We start from the raw sequence: 20,173 nt of genomic DNA, 5'->3' as shown, positions 1-20,173 counted from the left end.
TCAGAAAACTGCATTTTCTAAAATCAATATCCTTAAGCGGAAATATAATAACTCATCTTAGGCAAGCAATTCCACACTGGAGATTTTCAGAGGACATTTAGTTTAGTCAGAAGTTTTTGCTTTTAAAGGCCTTAAAAAAACCTAGATATTAATAATGAAGCACTTGCCGAAACCGGTTTGGCTCAGTGATAGAGCGTCGGCCTGCGGACTGAAAGGTCCCAGGTTCGATTCCGGTCAAGGGCATGTACCTTGGTTGCGGGCACATCCCCGGTGGGGGGTGTGCAGGAGGCAGCTGGTCGATGTTTCTCTCTCATCGATGTTTCTAGCTCTCTGTCCCTCTTCCTTCCTCTCTGTGGAAAATCAATAAAATATATTTAAAAAATTAAAAAAAAAAAAATAATGAAGCACTTTTCCAAAAACATTTTAATAATGTCCAATTGTTACATTACATTAAGACAAGTTTTATCACAATGTATAATAATAATATAACCTATAATGTATATAAAAACATACCGTGTCTTGCTTTGGAATTTGGACTAAAACAGAAAGAAGCTGCTCCGTATCAAGAAATCTTGCTATAACTAAAACAAACAAAAGAATATGAGCATTTGAACTTTGTTAGTTTAAAATATAGACTGTGTATCCTCAAATAATAAACTAGAACCATTCTATCTACAAATATTACTTGTTTTAGTTGTCTTTATCTATCTTACATGTGCCAGGAATAAAATAATAAATAGTCATTTCTTAATTTTGATTACTCACAATCTGTCTTCTAAATTTGACACTGTTGATCACCCCTTCCTTCATGAAACTCTACTTCTCTAACTTTTAGATGTTGTTTCTCATAATTTTCTTCCCACCTTTCAGATCTCTAACTTTTCTTGTTGATACTTAAAAAGATTAGTTTAAAAGCATAGTTGGATCACTAATCATGTAATCTTCTAGAAGTTACCTAACTTCCATCTTTTAAATGTGGACAATGACATCTACCTCTTAGGGTTGCTGTGAGGATTAAGTGAGATAATGTGTGTAAAGTATCCTGAACATACCAGAGCTTAAAACTGTTATTTTATTCTTCTCAATTCACTTTCCAGTTTAAAATATTCTATAAAAATAAATGTATAGATAATTATAATCTATCTCTTTTCAATATCCCCAGGTTGTTGTTTCTATCTCTCTATCACTCTCCTTTCCTCTCTCTCTAAAAAAATCAATAAAAACATATCTAAAAAAAAACTTTTTTTAAAAAATATATTTTATTGATTTTTTTACAGAGAGGAAGAGAGAGGGATAGAGAGTTAGAAACATCGATGAGAGAGAACATCGATCAGCTGCCTCTTGCAGACCCCCTACTGGGGATGTGCCCGCAACCAAGGTACATGCCCTTGACCAGAATTGAACCTGGGACCCTTCAGTCTGCAGGCGGATGCTCTATCCACTGAGCCAAACCGGTTTCGGCTAAAAAAAAAAAACTTTTTGTCACTCACTTCCTGTTCAAACCATCAAGTCTTGTGATAATTTTCAGTGTGCCTACTTCTAGCACTGTGCCCTTTTCTAATTTACCACTTCTACCGTAAATTATGTTTGAACTGTTTTTAAAAATTAGAGTAAATAGGCTCAGTATATTACTTATACTACTCTTATCCTGTTCAATTATGACATTTTACATGTGATTCCACTAGACTCTTAAAGTCCTTAAATTGGCCTTTCTCTTTTTCAGTCTCTTCCTTCTTCCTTTCCCCAAATCTATCACAACAACCAGAATAATGTTTCTAAAATAAAGGTTTACTCATATTACTCTCTCAGTTTAGAACTGTCAGCTCCCTATGTCCTGCATGATAAAATCCCAATGTCTTAGTATTATATAAAGGTCCTTCATAAGCTAGCCCCAGTGCTCATTTCCTGCTATTCCCCAATGCTTCAAATCATATATAAGTACTGGCCATATCTTAAATATAGCAAGCTCTTTTATATCAATGTAAGTATAACTCTACCTTTTCCAACTTCCCAGAAAAATAAGTGTACCTTAAAAAGTAATGAGTGTTTAAGATCACAGCCAATAGGACTCCTACCAGATCTTTATCCCTGCTACCACATCTAAACATATTTTTGGTTACCCCATGTACATTAATAAACCTTGCATAGGCATGCTCCCTTTGTCTTGAAGATCATTTCTAGGATTTTCCTGTTGTCAAAGTCCTACTCATTTCCTTAAGACAGAGCTGAAATATTGTCTTCATGAATCCCATATGGATTCTATTGTTATCTGAGTTTCTTCCTCTGTGTTCCCATAAAATACTCAATTATGATTGCATTTACCACACTGCATCACATATTTGGAGGTCTGTTTCCCTAACATGAATTTAAGATCCTTGAGATCAGAAACTTACAACTTAATCTTCCTTATCTTTTTATCCCTAATGCCTATAAAATACCTATAATAAAGTAATACGGGGTCTTTCAAAATAAGTTTCAGATTCTCATATTTTAATAAACTATAAAAATTACTCTCCCACCCTGCTCCATGTTCGTGTTCCCCCACTTTTTACATGTTACAATAAATTATAAACTGTCACAATATAGGAAACAGAGAAATGGTTGGAGCTTGACTAACATTACATGGTTAAATGACTTCAATACTCCTGGCACTTATGTATTACACGGAATGCCAGGTATAGATAGGCCAACAAGATGTTGCTGTGAACAAGAAAGGGTTACCAGTTAAAAATGGCTTCTTTGTACCTTTCCCAAAGTTTTACTAAATACACTGGAATATATAGAAAAAGTGAACATATTCAACATTGGAAGTGCACAGTCACAGCCAATATAATGCCAGAATTTTTAAGGAACTATACAAATTTAAATGTATTTGGAATTGGAATGAAGAAAAATTGTTCAGGCTATAAATGCCTTCCAGATTTTCATGTGCCCCTTCAGTTTACACTACCAGTACACCAGGAGGGTAGTTGGAAAATGGGGGTATGAAAGACAGACCAAGTTCCTAGAAACCAGGAACTGGACTAGGAACAAGGCATACAAAATGTCCTTCCACCTGTAGGTTTAAGAAGAACATTGCACTGCCATGCCAGTGAGCAAATAGCCAGGTGCCATGGACAATTCTCTTACCTCATGTTATGGGTTAGATTGTGTACCTTCAATAAGATATTTTAAAGTCCTAAATCCCCATATCTGTGAATGTGTCCTTATTTGAAAATTAAATCTTTGCAGATATAATCAAGTTAAGATAAAGTCATTAGGGTGGGCTTTAATCTGACTGGTGTCCTTATAAGAAGACAATGTATCTTTCCAATAATTTCTATTTATAAACTTAGAGGATATTCATTTACCTGACTGAAGTCCAAAGAAGAGTTCCTCATCTTGAAGTAGTTCTTGAACACAATCTAACCTCATGTTAATGGTTTCAATATCAACTAGAGGTTCTAATATATTAGAACGAAGTCTTCTACTCCCTCCAGGAGTCTTAGTGTAATTTAGAACACCAAAGAGAGTGTGATTATTCCTTTGAAAACACAAGTTTGAAAATTTTCATTAAGTATACAAAAGACAAATATAAGAAAATTGCAATTTAAATTTGTAACTAATCCTATAATCTATAGTAGTGAATCTCAAATGTTAACATGCATACAAATCACATGTGTATTCTGATTCAGGACAGGCATGAGACCTAAGAATCTACATTTTGAATAAGCTTCCCAAGTATGCTGTCAGTCAATGAACCATATGTTGATTAATAAGAATCTACTGTATCTTCTTATATTTAACAATTTTTTCATAGATAATTTATCATATTCAGACTAATATAAAATGTTCTAATCCAGCCCTAGTCAGTTTGGCTCAGTGGATAGAGTGTCAGCCTGCAGACTGAAGGGTCCCAGGTTCTATTCCAGTCAAGGGCACGTGCCCAGGTTGCCTGGGTTGCTCAATCCCCAGTAGGGGGTGTGCAGGAATCAGTTGATCAATGATTCTCTCTCATCATTGATGTTTCTATCTCTCTCTCTTCTTCTCCCTTCCTCTCTGAAATCAATAAAAATATAATTGAAAAATAAAATAAAATATTCTAATCCATGACATTCCATTAGTAATTGCAAGATATCAATAATAATCCTATATAATAAGAGGCTAATATGCAAATTGTCTCCTCCACCAGGAATTCGACTGGGAGTCTGACCAGTGGCGGGGCCAGCCCACCAACCACCCTCGGCCCCTCCCCCCTGCTGGCCTGGCCCGATCAGCGCTGTTTGGGATGGGCTAACCCCACCCATGCACGAATCCATGCACCAGGCCTCTCTAGTTGATATAATAAGGATATAATTTTTTTCTGTGATGAAAAACAAATAATAATATTAATTCACCCTCAGGTGGGGAAAATCTTTTACATTAATAAAATGAGTATTTAATATAATCACTTCATTCTAACTTAAGAAGTTAGAGAATTACAAATGAAAGAGAAAAAACAAATTCAGGTACAGAAACTGTTAAAAACAAACAAAAAACAAAACACAGACTTCTAGTCAAGATGGCAGGCGTAGATAAATATGGTATTTGCATCCTCCCACCACCACATCAAAACTACAACTAACCTACAAAACAACCATCATTCAGAACATCCTGAAATCTAGCAGAATGGAAGTCCTACAACCAAGGATATAAAGAAGAAGTCACATGAGACTAGTAGGAGGGGTGGAGACGCAGACCAGGCTAATCCCAAACCCACGTTTGGTGGATAATTGGGAGGGATATCTCAGCCGAAGAGATCCCCCCTGAGGAGCGAGAGGTCCCAGCCCCACACCAGGCCCCAGAGATCAGGATTCCAATGCCAGGAAGAGAAGTCCCAATAACTGTAAAAACTATCAGGGCCTGACCTGTGTGGCTCAGCATCATCCTATGAATCAAGAGGTCAGATCCCCAGTGTGGGACATGCAGGAGACAGCTAATCAATGATTCTCTCTCATCCACTGATGTTTCTCTCTCTTTCTCTCCCTTTCCCTTCCTCTCTAAAATCAATTAAAATATATTTATTTTTTTAAAAAAGCAAAAACTAGAGGGGATTGTAGCTGAGTGAGATGAAAAGATGCTGGAGTTCTAGGCAGTTCCTCTTAAACGGCCCATGCATGGACTTACTTGAACTCGCTCCCTCTGGGCTCCAGTGCCAGAACAACAGCTGAAAAGACACCAGGGACATGCGGACAGAAAATGAATTGTCTGGCATCAGAGCAAAAGCTCAAAGGGCAGAGAAGTGCTGGCAGAGGCCACTGTTCCTTTTCTGAGATACAATGTCTCCTCCACAAAGCAGGCAGGCAGGCACCATATCTGAGTTTCCATCAACCTGGCTTGTACTATTCTCCCTATGCTGGGATTTCCTGAGATCCTGCCCCACCCAACTTGGGGGCCCACCCAAGGTGTTTCCAGTGGCTTTTCAATTTGAACAGCTTGTCTTGGCTCATGCTTCAGACTTTCCTAAAATCTCTCAAAACAGCATCATTTGGCCTCAGTGTGCCCCATACCTCTCATTAAGTGGCCCCAGGCCTGGCACTAGCAGCAGTCAGCCTTGCTTTGTAGCTTGGCCTCTCCAGGGCAGCTCCAAGCCCAGCACAAGTAACAGCCATCTGCAGATCACTTTGTAGCTTATTTCAGATGGCCCCAGGCAGCCCCGGGCAGCACACAGGCAGTGGCTTATGCCATTTCCACAAGTATCTTTTAAAAACCTGATTTTGGTGAAACATCTGAACAGTTGAGCAACAATGCAATTATTCTCCATCAATCAATTTTTTAAAATGTAAACTATACATAAAAAATATGACATAGTAAAATATGCTGATACATTTTATATAAAAAAAAGTGGGTGATCTTACCTCGAGTCTTGATTATTAACTAGTAATTCAAGATTTTGGGCTGAAGATGAATCTATCATGGCTGTCTGTTCACTACCTTGGAAACAAATCTTCAGGGATTTTGGTGCATAAACTGAATTTTGAATAAATTCAACATATTTTAATAAAGCTGCCACAGCTGCAAGGCAGTAATACCTGTAAGGTGACCCATGATACAGCATTATAAATCTTTAGAATAAAAAAAAATTGCTATAAGTGAAACATGTATTTCAACTTAATACTAGAAAAATTATAAATATTTGCATAGCACCGCTCAAATTCAAAGTAAGAAAGTACACTAAGTGTTCCTGATTTTTTTTAACAATGTAAATTACCTCTAAAACATAAACCATGATAAAAATGGACAATTTTCTGAAGTCTGACACTTAAGGGATATTAAATGCCAATAAATCACATTAGAAGTCAACATTCAATGATAATTTGTGTCAAATTTTTTATGTGCCGTTCTAAGTATTTAAATAATGTTGAAAGAGTCTAAGCTTTGAAGGTAAAGTCAGGAGGTCCCAACATATAGGAAAGTACATTATGACTCAGTGTGAGTAGTCATTGTGATTAACTGAGTAAACAAGAGGTCACATTATCTACTTAGCATGTTCTAAGAAATATCCTTTCCAAAAATATCATTCCCTGTCTCATGCTGAATCTTTTAGGAGTAAAATTATGAAGTAACAGGAACAGAACTTTAATCACATTTCTAGTTTACTAAATTAATATTGAGCTTTTCACTTCAAAATAAAGTAAGCAGCAACCATTAGGGCAATAGATTATGACTAATTTGGAGAAATTCTATATAAATTAAGTTAGCAAGATATGCCTTGTGTATAAATTTTAGTTAACTATTTTACTATTTTAATAATTCCTCAGTTGTATTATAAGCCAGGCACTTTTTGCCCTGGCCAGTGTAGTTAAGTTGGTGCATGCACTGTCCCATGCACCAAAAAGTTGCTGGTTCAATTCCTGGTTAGGGCACATGCCTAGGTTACAGCCTCAATCGCTGGTAGGGGGCATGCAGGAGGCAGCCAATAGGTGTTGCACTCCCATATTGATGTGTTTTTCTCTCTCCCCCTCTCCCTTCCTCTCTCTCTAAAAATCAATCAATCAATAATTTTTAAAATATTTTAAAAAATAAGCCAGGCACTTTTCTAGGTAATAGGAATATAGCAGAGAACAAAACAGACAAAAGACCTTGTCCTTGTAGAACTCACACTAAACATTTATGACTTTCTTTAAGTCATAACTTACTTGGACTGAACCTCCATCAGGACCGTGCTGAATTCTGCTATGCATAACTGTTCAATGTACTCTAATCCTTTTGTTTCATTGAAGTATTTCCTTTGGACTGTAGTGAAATTTACATTCTAAAAATAAATTTTAATTTCAAAATAAAGTTTAAGTTTCATGCACTTACCCAAAACTGGTTTCTTAAACACATGTGTGTACATAGCTTAAATATTATATAAAGTTTATTTTTATGTTTTCTAGAATTAAAGTTTTCTTATTTATAAAAAAAAGAATGATTATCTGTCTTAAGTGAATTATAATATAGCCTGTAGCTCTTATTAGAGCATGCTCACATTAAATTTAACTGAATATGTTAAGAAACATAATAAAAGATAAACATAAGAGTATCTTCCTTCTAGTAATTTTATTCTACAGCAACATCATCACACAGGCTTACACCCAACCTGGCATACTCCATCATAATTAAGAGAAAATCCTTATAATGTGCTAGTTGAGGAAAAATGAAAACATCTATTCCATCTATCAAATCTATGAAGTGATATCTTCATGAGGTGAATTTAATTTATTTAAAATAAAGAAAAGTTAATAATGGAATTTTTAAAAAGAGAAAAACAGCATGAAGTTGTAGAGCAAAAAGTATATACTACTTTGAATAAAAATTGGTAAGAAAGATAATTTAACACTGGATTGCTTAAAAGCTGTAAAACTGAAAAAAGTCATAAACAGATCATTTGTTATGTGCCAAGAATGTTTTAACAGTTGTCATTTAATCTGCACAATAACCCTATGACATAAGTCTTACTAACTACAATTTCTATGTAAGTAAAATTCTGAAAAGTCAAGTCACTTTTCTCATATCATACAGTTGATATGTCCCAGAGCTAAAACTTGAATTTAGAATCTTTAACTAACAAAGTCTATGTTCCTTCCACTTCATATTGCTTCTGATTTAATGAAGGTCTTTTTATAGTAAGTATGGTAATAATGATAGTAATACTGATTTTTCCCTCTACTTGTAATACTTTTAGCTCAAATACTTCCATGGCTTGCTGCCTCACTCCAGTCAGGACCAAATGTAACCTTCTTGATAAAGTCATTTGTGATTGCCCTATATAAAAATCAGTTCTCTAGGAGATAGAAATTGTTATTGTCCCCATTTCACTGACTAAAAAAATCAAAGAGTTTAAGTAAGCTAACTTGCATAGTCACTTAAAATCAGCATCTACAGCCAAAACAGTCCAACTCCTCTATTCTTAAGCACTATGTTATACTGCCTTACAACTCAAGTGTAGTGAATATATGTTGTTTTTGCCTTTGTGGTGGTCTGACTGTCAATTATAGTACTCTGTGCCTCACAGCAATTATAGTACTTAGTGCCCCATAGCATAAAACACATGACCTGAAGTTAATCAATTAATAGTGTCTCTATCCCCAGAAATAGTGATTAGCCTAACATGTGGGAATGTAAACAAAGTAGAAACAGTCAGGGTCCTTCCCTGGAATTCCTATATGGACACTAGAAGAAAGAAGTTCTTTTTTTTATCAGAGTTGGGTTAGTTGAGATGAATTAGCCATCAGCAATCTTCCTCTTAAACCTAATAGAGGTTAACTATCAGCAGTTAAAAAAAGAAAAGCGTGGTAAGGATAGCATCTATCCAACTATTTGGCTTCCCTTTTACATAAGTCAATAAATTTCTTTTTCACTCAAGCTAGTTTAAGTTGACCCAAAAACAGAATGCTTAATCAAAACAAAATAATGGAAGTTGGAGAGGTTTACTTTAATAAGAGTGATGAAAAGAAGTTAGAAATGAATGAAAGAAGCAACAGACAAAGAGACTTGCCTAATAGAGACAATAGATATACAAGAGGGAGCATTTCTGGCAGAGAATCAAAGACAACTGAGCTACATAGGATCTAGAAAAATACCAGAAAAAATATTTTATGACTACAGATTCTGTATATTAAGGACAATAAAGAACTCATTGGACACTAAATCTCAGCTTTGGTCCCCAAAGTGTCAAAGATAAGTCTACAAATATAACAAAATACAGTGTATTGTGAAAATAACTTGCATTCATCAGGAATTATTCCAACTGCAATGCTGCCTACTTGGTTTAGAGCAACAGCCCCCTTCCACAAAAAAAGGAAGATTTTCCAGAGGGATGAGATAAATTACATGGTGAAAAGGGCCTTACTGAGGAGAAGTGCACTGGTTGGATAAGGTTCCAGAGCACTTACCTGGCATAGTCCCACAGTTGGAGGTTAAAGTAGGAGGCCAATTGTGAGGCAATACATACTACCAAAACAAGCTGAAACAATTCTGTAATATAGATCAAATTTTCTAAAGGAAAGTACTTGTTGATAGCTGCTATTCCCTAAAGAACAAGAACTTCAATTTCAACTAATCTGCAAGCATAATAACTAGTTTCCAGGAAGCTAGACCTAAGGAAATCCACGCTTTCTCTATGGGTCTGCCTCTTGTATACTCTAAGAAACCTCCTTATTACCTAAAATACTTTTCCTTTTATTTAAAACTAGAAGCCTGTTGCACAAAGATTCGTGCAATAGGCCTTCCTTCCCCTGGCTGCCGACACCGGTTTTCCTCCGGCACCCGGGACCCAGGCCGCAGCGGAGCCAAGCCTTCAGCCTCAGGCTTGGCTCCGGCTGCAGCAGAGCCAAGCCTTCAGCCTTCAGGCTTGGCTCCAGCCGCATCAGAGCCAAGCCTTCAGCCTTCAGCGGAGCCAAGCCTTCAGCCTCCAGCTTGGCTCCGGCCACAGCGGAGCCCTCAATCTTCAGTCTTCTGTCTTTGCTCAGGCGGAGCCTTCAGTCTTCACTTCATGCTGCGTATGCAATTTAACCCACCATCTTTGTTGGGTTAATTTGCATACTCACTCCTGATTGGCTGGTGGGTGTCAGAGAGGTACAGTCAATTTGCATCTTTCTCTTTTATTAGTGTAGATATATCAAGGCTCATCTTCTACACTAATAAAAGAGAAACATGCAAATTAACCATCACTCCGCTATGCCCACCAGCCAATCAGGAGGGAATATGCAAATTAGAAGGGCAATGATGACGGTCGCCCAGCTGATCCAGGCAAGGGAGTGGCTGGGCAGGGCAGTACACCTGCTATGAGAGGAAGGGCGGGGGGCGAAGGGATCTACAGGAGCGGCACTTGGGCCGCAGCAAAGATGAAGACTGCAGACTCCGGAGTCTGCAGCAAAGACGAAGACTGCAGACTCCAGCTGGTGTCTGCAGCGAAGCAGCGAAGACGAAGATGGCAGACTCTGGCCAGAGTCTGCAGCGAAGACAAAGATGGTAGTCTCTGGCCGGAGTCTGCAGCAAAGGTGGCAGACTCCAGCTGGAGCAAAGGCCTGGGTCCCCGGTGCCGGAGGAAAACCAGTGCTGGAAACGAAGGGAAGGAAGGCCTATTGCATGAATCTCTTCGTGCAACGGGCCTCTAGTTTTTATTATACGTATTAACAGTTCATTAGATTAGAACTTGTATTTAGTACATTCTTCAGGGAACTAAATACAGGGTGGGACAAAAGTTGGTTTACAGTAGTTGACATGAAAAATAATATAATAATAAATAATAATACAAGAATAAACTCTGTTAAGCCTACTTTTGGCCCAGCCTATAGATTCACTCAAAGTATTGTTCTTTAGAATAATATTACAAAATGGATTTTAAATAAAATAAGATCTCCAAAGTTACCATTGAGAATAAAATCACATACCTTGAAATTTTCTGTGATCAGAGTAAACAACTTAGTTGAATTCCCCACAACACAAGCAGTATTCGACATTATTATTTCCAAAGGTGATAAAATTTTGAGTTTAGTGATCACCTAAAATCATTTGAAAAATCAATTTCTTAAATGTAAGCTTAGGATTCTCTTAAAAATTTGTCATATTGTTTTAGAGAGAAATACTTAAAATCATTTCATAGAGATATAAAAGTACAACTTTCCAAATTATATATTCAATTAAAATGTATTTCTAATGATTATGTACTAAGCATATATCCTATATAATTACAAATATAAAATATTAACATAAACATAAGGTATTTATTCACAACAGTTTGTAACAATTTGAAGCCCAAAAATTAATTTAAATTTATCAAATATATATTCTTAAAATAAGATTTTTTAAAATAAATTCTTCCAATCAGCATTTTATCCATCTCAATGAAAAACATTCAATAGTGTAACTATGGTGATACAATCAATATGACCTCACCAGTACATCTTAGAAGTTGAAAAGTAAAAAAATCAAAGATGACAACATCTGCTTTATGACTTATGCTTTTCCCAATATACTAGTAAAGGGTATTTTTTAGAAATACTTTAGACATACCAAGTATTAGTCAGTTTGATTAACATTCCTGTTTTATAAAAACTTGTTTCCTATTCTTTTTAAATTGCATAAAAATGTGAAATGTCACCCTAGCCAGTTTGGCTCTGTGGATAGTGCATCAGCCTATGGACTGAAGGGTCCCAGGTTTGATTCCAGTCAAGGGTATGTACCTTGATTGCAGGCTCCTCCCCAGCTCAGGAAGGCAACCAATCAATCTATTTTTCTCACATCAATATTTTTCTCTGTCTCTGCCTCTCTCTCTCACTCTCCCTAAAAATCAATAGAAAAATATCCTAGGGTGAGGATTAAAAAAAAAAAAAAAGTTAAATACCCAGAGATGAAGGTAGTAGGCAGTACTATTATTAGTTAACTTGTTAGGTATATTTAAAAATTTATTATTAGGTAAGAAAAGAAAGCCTATATCCTGGGGCATCATAAAGGAGGACTTAGAGTAGGAATAGACTACCTCTACCTGTTAAGTCACACAAATTCCCATAATAGGCCACTGGCCCAAATTAATGAATAATAGGAAGTAAAGGCAAGAAGAGATTACATTATGATTGATCAAAGAGACCAATTTCCCTTAACTCTCAAAAATAAAATTCAAATACAGTTCAGTGGAAATAACACTTTAGAGACAGCATTATTACATACTAGAGGCCTGTTGCACGAAATCGTGTACAGGTGGGGTCCCTTGGCCTGGCCAGTGATCGGGGCCCATCAGGGCCATCTCACCCAGTCCTCATCAGGGCCAATCAGGGCCAGCCAGCTGGGAGGAGGGACCACGGAAGGTTGGCTGACGGCAGGAGGTTGGCTATGGGAGTGCACTGACCACCAGGGGCCAGCTCCTGCACTGAGCATCTGCCCCCTGGTAGTCAGTGTGTGTCATAGTGACTGGTTAACCAGTTGTAACGGTCATTTAGGCTTTTAAATATATAGATATTATCTTTGGAACAAATCCAGGAATTATTAAAGGTATAATTTTAGAAACTAGTATTAATAATTTGAAATGTTAAAAAAAAAATAATAATAATAATAATAATAATTTGAAATGTTTAAGTAACAGCAAAACACTATTTTTAGAACTATCCTATATAATAAAAGCCTAATAATGCTAAGTGTCCAGTCGTCTGGTCGGCCATTCAACCAATCAAAGCGTAATATGCGAATGATACGCCAAGGCTGCTCAACTGCTCGCTATGACATGCACTGACCACCAGGGGGCAGACAGTTGACCAATTGACGAGTCGCTATGATGTGCACTGACCACCAAGGGGCAGACGCTCCGACTGGTAGGTTAGCTTGCTTCTGGTCTCCGGTGGATAGGGACTGAGCGAGACAGGCCGGACACACCCTGGAGCCCTCCTGTGTTCCCTCCCTGGCTGGCCAACCTCCTGCATCTCTCCCCAGCCCCAATCATGCACCGGTGGGGTCCCTCGGCCTGGCCTGCACCTTCTTGCAATCCAAGCTGAGGGACCCTACCCCCAAGTGTACGAATTTCGTGCACTAGGCCTCTAGTATATACTAAAAATATATCCGATGAAAAACAATTTTATTTTAATTCAGACTACCAAACCTGCATGCTACCAAAAAGTAAACTAATTAGGAAAGTAATGAAAATCAGGCTAGTGCCCAATAGATCAATCATTTTCTAGGATTATAAATACTTACCTTTGCATATGTTGTGTTATCTGCAAACTGAGATAATATAATTTGTGGGCTTTTTAAGTCAATACTTGCCATTCCTATTTCACCTCTGGCAAGTCCTCTCCCTTCTACAACAGCTACAATAACTGATGGGGAGTGTACAGAAACTGCAGATGAAGATGTAGCTGCTAAAAAGAATTTTTTAAATGTATAAACATTAATAAAAATAATTTTCAGTTTTTTCTCATACAATCTCAAGACATCAAATCTAGGACACAGCTATTAATATCCAAAGAAATAATCTTTTTTTACTCACCAAAAAATAACTTTTCATATTCACACCAAATAAAAATGTTAATTCTCAAAGTATTTTGCCAAAAATTAACTTCATTAACATTTAGAAATAATTTATACAGTCTTAGTTTTCACTTTATTGAAATACAGTCACAAAAGAAACACTAAATTTGGGATTAAAAAAAAAATCCCTAGTTTTTTTTATTTTACACTGTCATTTAAAAGCTATATAAATGTGAGCAAATTATTTTATCTATAATTATAAAAGCATAATATGCTAATTAGACCAGACGTCCTTCCGGATGAAGCCACGGCAGCGGGGGCTTAGGCAGAGGCAGCCACTGCTGCGGCGGGGGCCAATCCCCTTGCACGAATTTCGTGCATTGGGCCTCTAGTAATAAATAATCATCAATCACAAAATTTAATGAAATAACTCTCTGCCTATCTCGAGCTGACTGAAACAATCAAATGGGATTATATATATTATACAACTATAAACTCCAATTACTAGATATCTGTGTAATGGTGAATATTTTATTTCTTAACATGCCAAGAATGTTCTTTACTTGGATTAACTAATTTAATTGTCACAACAGTTCTATCTAGTAGGCATAATTATTTTCTCTATTTACTTATAAGGACACTGACGCATTGATGGAACTGGTGGAGTCAAAATTGGTACCCAGGAAGCCTGGCTCCAGACCTGGTGCTCTTAATCACTACAGGTATGACTGATTTTGACACCTGTGCCTTACAAACTATGAATATTCAGGTAAGTTGTTTTACCTTTCTAAAACTACCATTTCCTCATCTATAAACTGGAAATAAAAAGCCTTTTACACAAAACCTTTTACATATAAAAGTGTTTGTAAAGCATATGAAATTAAACATAGAACATTATTAATGGACAAAAATATCTGGAATTTTATTTTCAAAGAAATAAAATTATCTCTCATTCCTTTGTCAGCATTTCAATAAACCACTTTTCTCCCCTCCTTTCACTCCCTGACCTAGATTCCTTTTTTCTTTTCTCTTCTTCTTCTAATATGTATATGAAATTACTTACACATTTATTCTATCTTAGTGAGTAGTCAACTTATGAGTTCATGTAAAAATCTATTATATCTAGATTTCAGAATCTGTTTCACCATGAAAACCATGTTATATGTGGTGACTGAGTTTACATTACATCTATAGAAGTCAGTTTAAGTTCTGTAATAGAATATGACCTTCCTATTTTTAATTGTAACATAAATACCAAGTTCCTGTGGAAATTCAGTACTCTCAGGAGACATTTCCTTTAAACTTCTAAAAGAACATTTATATGCCCTGGTTGATGTGGTTCAGTTCTTTGGACATCATGCAGTGCACCAAAAGGCTGCCAGTTCCATTCCCAGTCAGGGCACATGGGCTGGATCCCCAGTAGGGGGCAAGCAGGAGGCAGCTGATCCATGTTTCACTCTCACATCAATGTTTCTCTCTGCCTCTCTCTTCCTCTCTCTCTCTAAAAAATCAATTAAAAACCTTTAAAGTAAAATAATAGAACATTTATAATTATATCTGTTATAAATAATACAACAAAAGTAAGTTTGCAGGTTTGAGGACACAAAACAGAGCTTATCTTGTATTATTATTTATTATTGTACTAGAGACCCGATGCACAAAATTTGTGCAAGAGTAGGCCTTCCTTCCCCCAGCTGTTGGCACCGGCTTCCCTTTGGCACCTGGGACCCTAGCTTCCCTCCGGCCACCGGCAGGCACTCGAGACTCGGGCTTCCCTTGCAGCCCGGCTTCATCTGGAGGGTTGTCCGAAAGGATATCGGGTCTAATTAGAATACTACACTTTTATTATTATAGATTATTTTCCATACAAAACTATACAAGACAAACTCTGTTTTGTGTCCGCACAACTGTAAACCTACTTTTTCTCCACCCTGTGTAAAGAGCATCCTTTTGCATAAAGCTTTTTTCTGGGTCTCTTATTTCCTTAAAATGGAAAGTCAAATAATGGAAAACTACCATTTTTTATTTTTATTATATTTAATGGAGTAACATTTTGATCTTTCATCTTGGCAGAACTTTGAGTAGTAAATTTGTTTGTCCACATGTTTGGAATAAGAGATGACAGGAAGTACAGATTTAGACTCATTCATAAGCAGTTTCTAATGTCTAGCTGGATGGTCAGGGACTTGGAAGGAACAGGATTGTTCTAGATAAAATAGATTTTTACATGAACTCTTTCTCTCTCTCTCTCTCTCTCTCTCTCTCTGGAGAAGATGTATGTGGATGAGTCTCTAAGAAAGGACATAAGCTGATTTGGCTCAATGGGTAGAGTGTCAGTCTGCAGACTGGAGGGTCCCGAGTTCGATTCTGGTCAAGGGCACATGCCCAGGTTACGGGCTCAATCCCCAGTAGGGGGCATGCAGGAGGCAGCCAATCAATTATTCTCTCTCATCGTTGATGTTTCTATCTCTCCCTCGCCCTTCCTCTCTGAAATCAATAAAAATATATTTTTTAAAAAAAGAAAATATGAAAGGGCATTCACTCTAGAGGAGACTCTTAATAATCAGGTGGACAAAATGGCAGTTCCGTGGATGTCAAGTAGCCTCTTTTCCCAGCCACCCCAGTACTTCCTCAACAGACCCATTAACAAAGTGGCCATGGTGGCAGGATCGTGCCTATGCATGGGCTCAATAACAGGAACTTCCTCTTACCAAAGTTGACCTGGTTACTCACACTGCTGAGTGCCTAACCTGCCAAAAGCAGAGATCACATTAAATGTCCCCAAAAACACCACTCCTCAGGGAAATAGCTTTAGATTCATTACACTGGATTTCTTCCATCCTGGAGAGGGAAGATATCTGTCTTCACTGGAACAAACACATATTCTAGATACAGATTTGCCTTCTTTGCACATAGTACTTCCACCAGCATCACCATCTATGAATTCACAGAATGGCTTATCCACCATTGTGGCATTCAGCACAGTAACGCATCTGACAAAAATGGTCAGTGGAGGATAAAGGTAGAAGGGTTGCCCTTATAGATATCAAGATGTAATATAAAACTAAAGACAGTGTGATATTGGCAGAGATTGGAAATTAAGAGAGGTAGAAACACAACCATATGGGTCTATGATATATGACAAAGGTGGAGAAAGGATATTCAAGAAATAGGAGTTATCTCTGTGGGAAAATTAAATTGACTTCTTACCTCATATTATAAACAAAAATCAATTCTAGGTATATTAAAAACTTAAATGTGTCCTAGCTGGTTTGGCTCAGTGGATAGAGCGTCGTCGGCCTGGGGACTGAAGGGTCTCAGGTTCGATTCCAGTCAAGGGCACATGCCCGGGTTGTGGGTTCGATCCCCAGTAGAGGGCATGCAGGAGGCAGCCAATCAATGACTCTCTCTCATCATTGATGTTTCTATCTCTCCCTCTCCCTTCCTCTCTGAACTCAATAAAAATATATTTAAAAAAAAAAAAAACACCTTAAAATGTAAAATGCAAAACTTCAGAACTCTTAGAAGAAAATATAGGAGAATATTTTTCTGACCTGGGATAGGGATAAAGTTTCTAATCAAATATATACAATGCAGCAATCATAAAAGAAAATATTGATAAATTTGACCCTACTAAAATGAAGAATTCTGATTTCTGCTTCTGGTAATGGTAGGCAAAGTTATTTTAAATCAATTGTCTCCGTGAAAGCAACAAAGTCCTAGACAAAATATAAATATACAAATATATATGCAAAAATCATACAAAACACAAACATAACCAAAATACATACAAATATACAAAAAAAACTTAAAAATGTTAAAGAGCTTCAGGAATACCTGTGATTGTGTGTCAAGACATATCGAATTACACACTTTAAATGTGCAATTTATTGCATGCTAATTATATCTTAATAAAGCTGTTAAAAAATATACCATGAGGTCATACTGATACTTTCAATTTACCTTAAAAAGAAATATTAAAGAGCAGAAAGATACTGAGGACTTTTGGGGTCTAAATCCAAAAAATATAACAATCCAGAGAGGCAAGCCCAGCAAAAGTAGACAATTTTTCTTTGAGGCCAGAGTGGTTAAAATAATGTAGACCTACATTAATTGACGAACTGTCCAGAAACTAACCTAATCTCAAATTATGGATATGGATAAATTGGTACATTTATCTTTCAATCAGTCATATCAGGTACAAAACACTTCAAATGAATGTAACCACCCTAATTTATATTTTAAAAAACTTTAAAGTTTTAAAAAGTCATCTAGTTCAATATTCCACTCACTTTACCTGAATATCCTATTTGCGGTGTCCAACTTTTATATCCTGATCTCTGTGGATTTCCAGCAGACAATGGAGTTTTTAGTGTTTGAGGATAATTATTGTCTCGTGCAGAAGATGAGCTTGTTCCAAAATTAAAATTTGATGCAAATGTATTTTCTGCATAGGACCTTTTGTTTTCAAAGTATGAACCTAAATTCAAAAAATTAAATATCAGTTTTTAAAGATTCAGAATTATGCAATGATGCCTACAGTCCCTACAATTTTTACCATGTTCACCTTCTATAAAACTTCATGTTAATGATTTTTTAAAATATAACAAATTATGACAAATGACATTATTGATAAGTAATCTTATACTAAAACATCAGGAAAAGTGCTTACTAATAAGGCTTTTGCTTCTACAAGTTCACTAAGATTACTCTTGCTGAAATTTTAAGTTACCTCCTGATTTTCAAATATACCAGATATATTTACTTTATAATTATGAGACCACTTTTCCTCTCAGGACTTCTTTGAAATTCTCTCCTCCAATGTAAATGTATAAAGAAAGCTCTGGATTCACTTAAATTCACTTCCTTATTTAGGTACTTAACCTGGTTTATTACCTATTTTACAGGATTGTCATAAAACTTAAAAGAATGTACACAAACAGCCTAGCATAGTGTTTTGTTTTGTTTTAAATAACTAGAGGCCCGGTGCACAAAATTTGTGCACGGGGGGAGGGGAGGCCCCTCAGACCAGTCTGCACCCTCTCCAATCTGGGACCCCTTGAGGGATGTCCGACTGCCCCTAAACAGGCAGTCGGACATCCCTCTCACAATCCAGGACTGCTGGCTCCCAACTGCTCGCTTGCCTGCCTGCCTGCCTGCCTGATTGCCCCTCACCGCTTCTGCCTGCCAGCCTGATCACCTCCTAACCACTCCCCTACCAGCCTGATTGATGCCTAACTGCTCCACTGCCAGCCCGATTGCCCCTAAATGCCCTGCCCTGCAGGCCTGGTCACCCCCAACAGCCCTCCCTTGCAGGCCTGGTCACCCCTAACTGCCCTCCCCTGCTGGCCTGGTCCCCCCCAACAGCCCTCTCCTGCAGTCCTGGTCCCCTCCAACTGCCCTCTCCTGCAGTCCTGGTCCCACCCAATGGCCCTCCCCTGCTGGCCTGGTCTTCCCCCAACTGCCCTCCTCTGCTGGCCCAGTCACCCCTAACTGCCCTCCCTGCTGGCCTGATTGCCCACAACTGTCTCCCCTGCAGGCCTGGTCCAACCCAACTGCCCTCCCCTGCAGGCCTAGCCCCCAAAATGGCTCTCCCCTGCAGGCCTGGTCCCCCCTAACTGCCCTCCCTGCTGACCTGTTCCCCCCCAACTGCCCTCCTCTGCAGGCCTGGTCCCCCCAACTGCCCTCCCTGCAGTCCTGGTTCCCCACCCAAATGCCCTGCCTTGCAGGCTGGGTCTCCCCCAACTGCTCTCCCCTGCAGGCCTGCCCCCCATCAACTGCCCTCCCTTGCAGGCCTGGTCCCCCCCAACTGCCCTCCTCTGCAGGCCTGGTCCCCCTCAACTGCCCTCCCCTCTGGCCTGGACCCCCCAACTACCCTCCCCTGCAGGCTTGGGTCCCCCCCCAACTGTCCTCCCCTGTAAGCCTTGTCCCCCTCAACTGTCCTCCTCTGCAGGCCTGGTCCCCCCCAACTGCTCTCCCCTGCTGGCCTGGCCCCCCCAACTGCCCTTCCCTGCAGGCATGGTCCCCCACAACTGCCCTCCCCTGCAGGCCTGGTCCCCCCAACTGCCCTCCCCTGCAGGCCTGGGTCCTCCCCAACTGCCCTCCCCTGCAGGCCTGGGTCCCCCCCAACTGCCCTCCCTTGCTGGCCTGGTCTCCCCCAACTGCCCTCCTCTGCAGGCTATCTTGTGGCGGCCATCTTGTGTCCACATGGGGGCGGCTATCTTTTGTCTTGGTGTGATGGTCAATTTGAATATTACTCTTTTATTAGATAGGATTATCTGAGATAGGCTTTAAAGACTGAAAAACAGAGCCCAAATGGCCTTGGTTGTCCTGTTAAAGAGTTTGATCTTATACCTGCAAATACAGAACCACTCATTTAAGTAGCAAGGGATATGATAAGATTTTCATTTCCCATGACTCTGTTGACACTAAGCTTGGAAAAAGGAATACTTAGGAGTTTGATGCAATAATTCAGATGTAAAATAATGAGGTTCTATAATGGCACAGAAATAGAAAGGGACAGAATTATTTGGAAGATAAAGATAAACAGGACTATATTGGGATGTTGTGAGGGAATACTTGAATTGTTGAAGTCCTCTAAGTTTAAAAGATTTAGACAACCCAATGATTGAGATAAGGAGATGAATTCACTTATTCATATAGTGAGTCTGAGGTGTCCACTGGTCCCTCACTAGAAACTCCAGAGGACAGT

General features: G+C 38.4%; 1 protein-coding gene across 1 annotated transcript in view; it reads right to left on the bottom strand.

Moving 5' to 3' along the window:
- The window catches only part of MSH4 (mutS homolog 4), a 61,219-nt gene that overhangs the window by 39,183 nt on the left and 1,863 nt on the right, over positions 1-20,173 (bottom strand). The window contains exons 2-8 of the mRNA XM_008139443.3: positions 17,759-17,941; positions 13,189-13,349; positions 10,896-11,006; positions 7,158-7,273; positions 5,877-6,050; positions 3,351-3,523; positions 514-581 (exon numbers count right to left, since the gene is read on the bottom strand). Of these exons, the coding sequence (XP_008137665.3) occupies positions 514-581; positions 3,351-3,523; positions 5,877-6,050; positions 7,158-7,273; positions 10,896-11,006; positions 13,189-13,349; positions 17,759-17,941 (986 nt within the window). The remainder of the gene's footprint in view (positions 1-513; positions 582-3,350; positions 3,524-5,876; positions 6,051-7,157; positions 7,274-10,895; positions 11,007-13,188; positions 13,350-17,758; positions 17,942-20,173) is intronic.

The sequence above is a fragment of the Eptesicus fuscus genome, chromosome 9 (genome assembly GCF_027574615.1).
Source record: "Eptesicus fuscus isolate TK198812 chromosome 9, DD_ASM_mEF_20220401, whole genome shotgun sequence".
NCBI classification, from domain to species: Eukaryota; Metazoa; Chordata; class Mammalia; order Chiroptera; family Vespertilionidae; genus Eptesicus; species Eptesicus fuscus.
This window is presented reverse-complemented; position numbering and strand designations above follow the sequence as displayed.